Source organism: Dasypus novemcinctus, chromosome 21 (genome assembly GCF_030445035.2).
Source record: "Dasypus novemcinctus isolate mDasNov1 chromosome 21, mDasNov1.1.hap2, whole genome shotgun sequence".
NCBI lineage: Eukaryota > Metazoa > Chordata > Mammalia > Cingulata > Dasypodidae > Dasypus > Dasypus novemcinctus.
Window position 1 is genome coordinate 86,109,226 of NC_080693.1, and position 11,096 is coordinate 86,120,321.

The 11,096-nt window shown below is 57.6% G+C and overlaps 1 protein-coding gene across 5 annotated transcripts in view; it reads right to left on the reverse strand.

The window, feature by feature from the left end:
• Positions 1–10,602, reverse strand: part of CCDC57 (coiled-coil domain containing 57) — a 146,126-nt gene extending 135,524 nt beyond the window's left edge. For 3 of the 5 annotated variants that reach the window (XM_058284942.2, XM_058284944.2, XM_071210858.1), the window contains exons 1-4: positions 10,524–10,602; positions 8,998–9,067; positions 1,695–1,792; positions 650–1,064 (exon numbers count right to left, since the gene is read on the reverse strand). In XM_058284942.2, coding sequence (XP_058140925.1) covers positions 650–1,064; positions 1,695–1,792; positions 8,998–9,067; positions 10,524–10,569 — 629 coding nt within the window. In that variant the 5' untranslated portion in view covers positions 10,570–10,602. The remainder of the gene's footprint in view (positions 1–649; positions 1,065–1,694; positions 1,793–8,997; positions 9,068–10,523) is intronic. The other 2 variants (XM_058284945.2, XM_058284943.2) reach the window with 2 other exon arrangements.
• Positions 10,603–11,096: the final 494 nt, after the last annotated feature.

Sequence of the window (11,096 nt, forward strand, 5' to 3'; positions counted from 1 at the left end):
TGCTATGTACATTAGAACAATATTCAACGGGAAAAAATATGCAGGCTTCTGTTCGTGAAGAGACCTGCAGCATGCTCTTATTTCCACGTCTCGTGTATGAACATGACCCAGGAAAGAAGAGAAACTACCAAGAAGCCCCTTTCTCGGTGTTGACGTGCACCAGAGTGAACAGGTACTACTCCTGAAATCAGAAGAGGGCCATGGCAGGCTCCCCTGGAGCCTAGCAGGCCATCGCCAAGACCCCCGCCATGGCACAGGGCTGGGGAAGGTGCTGTGGACGCTGGGCCGCGGGCAGCAGGCACGCAGACAAGTGCCAAGGGTCCTGGGTTGATTTGCCAGAAATCAGCTCCTTTAGTTTTGAAATTAATATATTTTCACATCATTAAGTAATAAGAGCCGCTGTTCTTGACTATGCCAGAAGTCAAATTAAGTAAGGTTAATTACACTTTATCAAAATAATATATATTGGAAATTAACGAAAAAAACTTCAGCTATTTAAAGCAATCTCCAATAATCTCAGAGTTGTACTGGACCCAGGGGTATGGCATGTCTGAGTTCCCGCAACTGCAGCTTGCTCGGGGCGCCTGTGCCCTGGGCGGCACCTGCGGCCCGAGCCGGGGCTGGCTGGCTGGGCGCCGGGCGCCCTTACCTGTGCATGCGCTCAAGCTCCCGGCGGTGCTCCTGCAGCCTGAGCTGGTGCTGCCGCCGCAGCTCCTCTGCCCGCCTGGCCTCAGTGGCCAGCGCCTGCTTCAGCTTGGCCGCCTCGACCTTGAGCTCGCTCACCTCCGCCTGCCGGGCCGCGTCCAGCCTCTGGGCCTGGGCGAAGGCGGCATCGTAGCGCTCCAGCTCGCGATCCCGCTCCTCTAGCACCTGCAGGTTGTAGAGGAAGTCCTCCTGCAGCCGCCCAAGCTTGCCCCGCGCCTCCTCCAGCTGGCCCTGCGCGTCCTGCAGCGCAGCCTCCTGCAGCTGCGAGCAGCGCGCCTGCAGGGCCTTCCACTCCGCTTCCTTGCAGGCCAGCAGCTCGTTCAGGGCCTGCTCCGGGGGCGGTGGCAGCATCACAGCAGCTGCAGCAAAGAGAAAGCGGGACAGGGTTCTGGTCGGCACGCGGCCTTCCTTCCACGGAGCCCCCCACAGGCCCCGGACGCGTGGCTGAGGCCGTCCCAGGAACGGAGGACGCCCTGGGCCATCTTGGGGCAGCAGCCCGGTCACATTCTGCATCTGCAGCAGGTAAGGCCCACCGGCCAGCCCAGGGAGGCACCTCAGCCCGGTCCTCGCCTCCAGAGAGCACCATCCAGCGGGGGCACCGAGGGCAACACGTCGAGGACAGCAGAGCAAGGACAGACAGAAAACACAGCGTGCCGCCCTGCGGGAGCCAGGCCTCCAGGCGAGCTCAGGAAGCGCTCCTCGCCGGGCCGAGGCTGCTGAGTAGGAGCTGGGCCTGAGCCCCGGCCAGCACCCCGGCACGAGCGCTTCGGAGCTGACCCCCACCCTGGGAGACCCCCACTCAGGGGAGCAGATCTGCTTGTTTGCTTTCCTATTTCCAGTCTACTGCAGACCAATACTTTAGTAAAACACAATAAAAATCAGGAGGACCTCCTAAAAAAAAAAACCGGTATATTTTTCTTCCATTGAAATTCAGACCATCGTGGAATAACTGTTTCATGGAAGAGAGAAACGGACGACTGCGCTGTTACCTTTAAATAAAAACAACTCTTCTTGGGGAGCGATGTAGCTCGGTGGTCGAGCGCCTGCTTCCCATGTACGAGGTTCTGGGTTCAATCCCGGGTACCTCCTTGAAAAATAAAAAAATAAGTAAATGCTAGAAACATGGCATTTAAAAAACAAAGACACACAGCACACAAGCCCAACGTCTTCGCCTTTGACACAGCGACCTGAAACATCGTTGTCAAACTGCTGTCAAGCGCCCAGAGCCTCGCACTCCCGTTCCACGCCAACCAGTCGCCAGGGCCGACTGAGCTACCTAGCCTGAGCCCGTGTCCTGAGGCAGCAGCAGCACCCAGGAGGGGTCGTCTCTGGCGCGCACCGGCGTGCTCACGCCACCTGGGAAGAGGTGTCGGTGCGGTACGCCCAGCCGCCCACATGCCAGCCCTGGGGCTGGGTGCAGGTTCAACCCTCGTCTCAGGGGTGCGGATCCCTGAAGGACCCCCTCCCTGGGCAGGGGCTCCGGGGAGGGCGCGCAGGGCACCTGGGCAGCACCGTTGCACCCAGAACCTCAGGTGCTGGCTCCTTTCCAGAGGGGCGGCACCAAGAGGAAAGAGCCACGCTCCCGGCTGACACACTCAGCCGCTCCACAAACACCACGGAGAACCTTCTTGGACACCAGCCTGCAGCGCTGGGGAGCTCTTCAAAAGGGAGTGCTGTCGGCAAACACGCCAAGGCGCCGCGTCAGCGCTCCACTCCTGAAGCACTCGCCGGCCGGGGCCCAGGACCACGGGGCTGGCGACTCAGGCCCAGCAGCAGGAGCCCAGGGTGCTCGCGCAGCCACTGTCCATGTCACCAGGCAGGCTAGCTTCTAAAGGTACGACGCTCCCTTCACTCCTGAGATTACTAATAACAAAAGCCAACGACAACACAGGAGCTACAGGGAAGAGGACATGGCTCAAGTGATAGGGCTTCTGCCTACCATATGGGAGGACCCAAGTTTGAACCCTGGGGCCTCCTGGTGAAAAAGAAGAAGAGAAAGCATGCCTGCGTGGTGAGCCAGCGCCCTCCTGGCGAGCTGAGTGTCCGCACAGTGAGCCGAGTACCCACGTGAGTGCCCGCATGATGAGCCAGTGCCCAAGCGAGTCATGCAGCAAGATGATGACATAACAAAAGAGAAAGACAAAGGAGAGAGTCGAAGTGAAGCACAGTAGAGACCAGGAACTGAGGTGGCACAGCTGTCAGGGAACCTCCCTCCACATCAGAGGTCCCCAGGATTGAATCCCTCTGAATCCTAGAGGAGAAAGATGAGAAGACAAAAAGAAACAGATACAGAAGATCACACAGTGAACAGACACTGACAGCAAACACAGCAGGGCGGGGGCAGGGAAAAAAGTATTCCATCAGGACTAAAAAAACACTAAGGATGCATCTTACAGGTGAAATGTGTGCAAGATGCTGGGGTGCTAGGATACTGGGGTGCTAGGTGCTGAGGTTTAATACTATATCCTGGAATGCTGGAGTTCTGGGTGCTGGATGCTAAGTGCTAGATGTTGCGGTGCTTGATGCTACATGCTGGGGTACTGAGTACTGGGTGCTAGATTCTGGAGTGCTAGGGTGCTGGGTTCTAGATGCTGAGGAACTGGGTGCTAGATCCTGGAGTGCTAGAGTGCTAAGTAATGGATGCTGAGGTATTGGGTGCTGGGTGAGGAATGTTAGATGCTGGGGTGCTAGATGCTGGGGAATGAGTACTGCGTGCTAGATCCTGGAGGGCTAGGGTGCTAGATGCCAAATACTGGGGTACTGGGTACTGGATGCTGGATGCTGGGGTACTGAGTACTAGGTGCTAGATCCTGGAGGGCTAGGGTGCTGGGGTGCTGGGCCTGTGAGCATTCCCCAGCCAGGCTGGCCAGGCTCAGCACACGTGAGACAGCAGCACATGGCCAAACGGCTGTCAGGCTGGGAAGGCAGGGGCAGGTGACAGAGGCCAGGGAATGAGTAAGCAGCAGGAGGGCCCATGACAAGGGCAAGCACAAAGGGAGACACGAGCCGCAGGACGTGCCTCTTGCCTGAGGAAAAGGCAGGCTCTTCCTCCCGGGAAGGAAGTGCTCCCGGCACAGGCTCCAGCTCGTGGCTCTCCCTGCAGGCCCCGGCGGCGCAGGGCTGGCCAGCTGTCCCCGTGGAGGGCTGGCCTGTGAACATGGGGCTCCGTGGCCATCACCCCGCAGCAGCCACTCGCCTGGGCACAGCACCAGCCGCAGACCTGCGACACGGGGGCTGCACGGACCCGTCCCAGACCCACACAGCACGCAGCACGGGCGGCTCTTTCAGCATTTCCTACAGCCTGAGCCTCTGGGGTCTGAGGTCACCACCACTGAGCGGACGCCCGCGGGGCCGGCCGTGCTGGTGTGTGCGCCATGGGGCCAGTCAGGACCGCCGGGCTCAGGCTCCTCTGGGGGCCTGACCCTGCAGGGCGATGCTGGGAGCCAGGACGTAGAGGAGGCGGCCACGCTGCAGCGGGCGGGCTGGGGCCACAGTGCAGGCAGGAGGCGGCAGCGCCAGGCCATGGAGGCCCAGGAGGGACGCATGAGCGGGTCGGGTCGGCTGCGGGGTCAGCTGGGGCGGCAGCGCTTCGTTCACAGGCCTAAGGAGGGGAGAGGACAGCACGCAGGCCCACCCCGCAGGGCTAGGACCCACGTGCTGCTGCGCCTCCTCCCTGCGCCCCTCGCCACCCAAGGTGGGTGCCCCGTGAGGAGACAGGTCCCACGGGATCGGCGGCTGGGGGGCGGGTAGCTTTGCTCCCAGGGCCCCTCCCAAACATTCCTCCTACTCCTCGAGGCACTGGCCCGCAGGTCCTGGAGCTCTTGGGCCCTACCTGGCCCAGCCTCTGGGTCCGAGAGCTGCCACCACCAGCCACTCCTACCCTTGGCCCCTGCGCCCTGTCCTCGCCGTGTCAGCCCACCCCCACGAGGCGTGCGTGTTCCGCATATGGTGCCATCCTCCTCTTCAAGCAGTCACCTAAAACCTGCCACAACTTGTCCTCAAACATTTTAACCCGTGTATGAGTGAATTATAAAAACAACATAAAACCACAACGGCTGCTCACCTTAAAAAGCTGTGACCTGAGTTAAAGGAGTTACTGGCCTCAAATCGGTCTCCAGGTGCCCCCCCAGCTGGCAGCGGAGGCCTCAGGCAGGTCCTGAGGCCACCCACACCATGCAGCCCCAAAGCTTGGGGCACCACAGCGCAGGAGAGATGCCTGCTCCGTTTGCCACCGTGATTGCAGCGCTGTGGCACTGCCACGACATACTCAGAAAACGTGATCCTACGGCCGTACAGAACTCTCGAGACGTGGCAAACTATCTTAAGTTCGTTCGTTTCTCCATTTACCTGGGACCTACGAGACGCCGGGCACGGCAGATGGCTGAGGTCCCCGACTCGGCAGGCAAGACAGGAAGCAAGGAGACCCCAGCAGGCCAGAAAACTGGCGACGTCGCTTCGCGCTGGAAGGTGCCAGGTGCTTGGGACAGAGCGACTGGGGGCGGCGGGGTGGCTGCCCTGAGGCAGGCTGGGGAGGCGTCGGGGACCGCAGGGGAGCGGATGCAGGGCCGAGACAACGTCCACACAGCCCACAGCCCGGACACACGGGCACCAGCGGCCCCGGTGGGAGGAAGGCGGCGCAGGCGGCAGGCGGCCCCGGGCGCACCACACTTGGCCATGGCAGGGCCAGCTGTGGAGCGCTGGGCGGGTGTGTTGGCAGAAGCGTCACGGCAGCCCGGCCCCCTGAGCCACACACAGTCCCTGGGGGTGCAGCGCCGGCTGCCGGCACGTCGCCCCGAACCCGGGCTGGGCGAGCCCTCACTGAGGTCACGCGGGCTGCCCTGGGCCGGGCGTCCTGCCACCAGGCTGGCCCGTGCCAACTCATCAGTCACACTGCACCCGCCAGGCCCTGTCCTAATCCGGAAATCTGCTCATGGGACCCCGCTCTGCTGAAGGTCTGCCCGGGGCGCCAGCCCCTGTTCACAACCAGGCTCAGGGTTCACAGCCCCGACCGCCAGCTCCCCTGAGCCCAGCAGCCCCCCGCAGGCCCCGTTTTACACCTGCGCACCTGGGCACAGGCGCGCCTCTGCCGTGAGGGTCCTCTGCGCCAGGTGACTGGCTCCGGGGCAGCCCCTGACCTCCCGGGTGCCCAGCAGTCACCCCTTCTCCAGTGGGATGCCTTCCCAGGGCCCACCCGGCTCAGAGGGGCTAACAGACGGGAGGATAAACGCGCAGCCAACAGCGCCGTCCCTCAGAGAGACCAGCCCTGCAGCCCCCTGCGGCACCAGGGGGTGGGGCCGCGCCCTGCTCCTCAGCAGCTCCCCAAGAGCAACCTGCCCTGCGCCTGCGCACATCCCCAGACCCAGGATAGCCCCTGGTTTTCAGGAAGACGAACCACCACGAGGCTTCTGGGGCATCGCAGGAGGGGCTGGGGGAGAGGAAAGAGCCCAGGCCCAGCCCCCTGGGAGGACGGTGGGGTCGGGGGGGCCCGCGGCACACACTGGGCCAGGACACGCCAGGCAGGCCCCGCTGCCACTGCTCAGGGTTTAGGAAGATAGAAATAACTTCTCGTGAAAGCCGTGGTTTCCCACACACAGGAAACATCCAGGCTCGAAATACACTTACAGACAGCAGAGGCCCCTTCTGAAAAACTAATACCATGAAAGTAAGCAATACAAAGACCACAAAAAACACTTAGCAGCCTTAATCTAAAGCCACTCATCCATTAAAGTTTGTGCGCGCCCCGGTTTTAGGAGGACACTGCAGATAGTACAGGCGGATGGGGCCTGCTCCAGAACTCACCCCCCACACCTAGGTGGCCTGCGGTGCTATCCACGCGGCACACAGCGCAGGTCTGTCAGAGGGAAGGGAGCACGCCTGAGGCCGGGCGCTCATGGGAAGAACCCAGGAGAAAGCTGAGGAAGAGGCTTCTAAAGTGGTTCTGCCGGGAAGTGAGTTTGGCCGAAGGATAGGGCACCCGCCTACCACATGGTAGGTCCAGGGTTCAAACCCCGGGCCTCCTGACCCGTGTGGAGCTGGCCCACATGCAGTGCTGATGCACACAAGGAGTGCCGTGCCACGCAGGGGTGTCTCCTGCCTAGTGGAGCCCCACATGCAAGGAGTGTGCCCTGTAAACGGCCCAGGGCGAGAAAAGTGCAGCCCACCCAGGAGTGGTGCCACACACACAGAGAGCTGACGCAGCAAAAAGAGACAGAGATTCCTGTTGCCGATGACAAGAATACAAGTGGACACATTAGAACACACAGCGAATGGACACAGGGCAGGGAAGGAGAGAGAAATAAAAAATAAATATATAAAATAAAAATATAAATAATCCTTAAAATAAAAATAAAGTGGTTCTGCCAACTGTGAAGGCTGAAGACATCTCTTCATAAATTCGTGACAGGGCTCAAAAGATGGCCAGATCTGGAACTCACAGCCTAAGCACCTTTTAACAGCTGACATCCTAGGTACACAGAAAGGGATAAAAACAGGGTGGACTCCGGCCTCACAACACATACAAACATTAGCCCAAAACAGATCAACCACTTAAATGCAAGGGCTAACATCACAAAACTCTTAGAGGAAGACACGGGCAAATCTTTAGGATCTTGTTTTCGGAAATGAATTCTTAGGACACCAAGGCACAGGCAACAAAAGTAAAAAGTTGGACTTCATCAAAATTAAAAATACTTATGTGTCAAAGAGCATTCTCAAGAAAGCGAAAAGACAAGCTACAGAAAGGAAGAAGATATTTGCTAAATATTTATCTGATAAAGGTAAAGAACTCCTACAACTCAACAACAATTAGACAAAACCCAATTTAAAAATGGGCAAAGAACTTGAGTAGACATTCCTCTAGAGAAGATACACAAATGGCCAATAAGCACATAAAAAGCTGCTCAACATCATTAGCCATGAGGGAAATGCACATCAAAGCCACAGTGAGATACTCCTTCACACTCACTAGGATGGTTATTTTTAAAAAAGAACAAAAAGGAAAACAAAGGTTGGCAAGGATGTGGCGGACAGGAATGTAACGTGGTTCAGCTGCCGTGGAAAAGAGTTTGATGGTTCAAAAAGTTAAACACAGAATTACTACCCAGGAATTCCACAAAAGAAGTGAAAATGGGGACTCGAATCCTGCGTGCCAACGTCTGCAGCGGCACTAGTCACAGACAAGGGAGGCCACCCAAAGGGCCGCGGACAGCTGAGGGAGACACAGACCACGGTGCAGCCCTAAGAAGGAAGCGTCCTGGCTCCTGCTACAAGGCAGGTGAACCCTGAAAACACGCCAAGTGAACGTCAGACACCAAAGGTCACCTGCTGCACAATTCCGTTTACACAAAACAGCCAGAACAGGTGCATCCGTGGAAAGAGAAGCGATTAGTGGTGCCACGCGTGGGGCACAGGGCGCAGGGAGGGGCTGCCCAGCGGCGTGTGCTTCCCCCTGGCGGTCACCCTGTTCTGGGCTGGAGCGGCACAGCGTGTGGATGCACTAAACGTTAGGGAACCATTACCTTCACGACGCTTACTTTTATAGTACGTGAATGTTCCCTCAACTAAAGAAAAATGAAATACTTATTTTATAGAAAAAATATTTTAAATTACGTGAAAGAAGAAACTTTTTCAGTAAAAAAAAAAATTAGATTTACAATGACAGTGTTTTTCTCTTGGGCTGCGAAAGCAGAGCAAAGCAAAGGGCAGCCCCAAGGTGATTTGGGAGGAGCCGCTGGGGGACAAGCCCCCCACGCACGGGGGCACAGAACCTGCCTGAGCCCTCCTTCCTGCAAGCACGCTACAGCCACTGGACCTGGGCAGACAGGGAAAGAAAGTGAGATGATAATTCCGTCCATTCTAAGAGATCATCTATCAGAAAATCAGAGTAAAATACAGCAAAACCCGAGATGAACCTATAGGTTACCTGATGGTCAGATATAAAGGTGGGATTAAATCTGTTCAGCTGCCTAAATTTACAGCAGTTTTTTTTGTAGATTAAACATTTCATTAGTACTTAATTGAAAAAAAACTATTATGTGACCCCAAAAAAACACAAGCAGTTAAAATTCTAAAAGGTACACAAAAGAACAACTGTAAAGCGTAAAGAGTTAATCAGACTTATGAACTGACATGGCGAAAAATGGTCAAAGCAGTGGCTTCTGACAGTATATCCTTCTCCTAAAGGACTAGCACTCTGAATGCATTTGACTTTCTCATGCAGAAGAATCCTTAACTACTTAGGGCAAGGAATGTTGTCCTGTTGCTCCTTAAATACGTGTAATGAGCTTAACTTACAAATACTCTTGTGGGAACTCAAGTCCAGGGTGGCTTAGCCGGTCTGCACTCAGCTCTCCATTTTTAAAACCTGAAATTAAAGAGATTAGCAGCAGATCAATTTTAACTCCAGCCCTGGCACTTGCCAGGGGTGAGGGGCACTAACACAGAGCTTTTTTATTTAAATTCAAATGCACCAAACCCCCTCACCTAAAAACAGAACAGAGAGGGGAGTAAAACGAGAAATAAAATGGAAAACAAGTTTAATTGTCTTGTAGGTAAGAGTTTAGATTCTACTGACTTTTACAACCACACAAATGTTTCACACATTAAAAAGACAAAAACACCCTTAAAATCTATAAAGAGACCCAAATGGAATACAAACAAGTGAACCTAATTTTATAACAAATAAATAACATAAGCACAGTAACTTTGGGAAACAGTATTCCGAGTATACACTTTAAGGCTACAAACAAAAATAACTGCACACAATTATACAAAAATAACTGCACACAATTATACTTCAGCTGGTACGTTTGTTTTTTCTCAGGAGTATGGATTAGCAACTGTGAAACTACTTTACGTGCAACCCGGGGTTGAGAAATAAGTAAATATCCTGAGACAAGTGGAGCCTGGTTTAGAGAAGGAAATCCCAAATACGGCAGGGGAAAGGAGGTACGGTAATGAAAGGCCTGGCTAGAACCCCTCAGACAGGTCGAGGTCATGAAGGACAAAGGAACTCATTCAGGTTAAAGAGGAGTTAGACAATGTGGCAACTAATTGCAATGCAGGGTTCCGGAGTGGATCCTGAGCGGAGGAAAACCATCAGTTAGATACCTGCTAAATATGAGTAAAGCCTGTAGACTGGATTACAGTATTATGTCAGTGTCCCCCTTTGTTTATGGGAATCTGGAAAAACGTACACGGGAATTCTGTGTACTGTTTTTCACCATATATACGCTATATACATAATATATATATCTCGGGAAAAAAAAAGTCAGGCTCGGGAGCCGGCCCGCCCGGGTGTGGAGCCGGCCTCTCTCCCTGACTGCCTGTGGAACTCGGCAAACGGCCTCCCGAGCGCGCCCGCCCCTCAGGCCACCGAATGGTCAGCCAGCTGAGGCCCGCGCTCCCCGAGGGCTGCCCGTTCTCCCAGCCCCACCCCGTCGACTCGGGAGCGGAAGGCAGGGGAGGCGGCGCCGAGCCCGCGAGCACCGGCCCCGGCCCGAGCCCGCCCAGCGCCGCAGGAACCGCCCCCGCGCCTCCCGGGGACGGAACGCGCCGCCCAGGCCCGGGGTGTGGCGCGAGGGGTCGAGGCCGGGCCTGAAGCTCCGCGGGGACCCCGCCGGCCTGAGCCCCGGGGCGCGCGAGGGGTCTCACAGGCTGTGGAAGTCCGGGGCTCGCCCACGGAGAGCAACGCGGGCCGCGAGAGGGGGCCGGGGGCCGAGGGGAGTCGCCCGCCGCGACCACTGTGCTCCCCACCGCGCGCTCCCGCCCCCCCCGGGCCCCGCGAGGCGCCCCCCGCCCACGCCCGGGCGCCGTCTCACCCGCTTCGCCAGCCGCCGGCGGCTCCCAGCCCCGCCGCGTTGCCATAGCGACCGCCAACGGCGCGCCGTGGCCCCGCCCGCCCGGTGCTGCGCTCGGGTCCCGCCGGCGGGAAACGCGAGTCCGGGCCCCGGGTTCCGGCGCCCGCCCCGCCCCGCGCGCAGGCGCCGAGGGGGCCAGGGGGCGAGGGTCCCAGTCGGTCGCTCGCAGGGCGGTGGGGAGGGGGCTTGTGGAGAGGGGCTGGGCGCCACCTTGCCCGGTTCTCCGGGACTTGGGGCCTCGGACACTTGGCTCCGGCTCCCCCGACCGAGCTCCGAGTCTTGGGGGGTGGTGGGTGGGGCCTGCAGGCAGAGCCGCCCCCGTGCACACGCGCGAGGGGGGCACCAGGCTGCGCGTGGGGTTCTGGAGGGCGCGAGGGCTGCACGTGGGGAGTCAGGGGTTCATGAGGACTGCACATGGAGGGTCAGGGGTCACAGGGCTACATTTGAGGTCGGGGACACGGGGGGAGGGGGGGCTACACATGGAAAGTCAGGGGGCATGAGGGCTACACTGGAGGGAGGGATACAAGAGCTGCA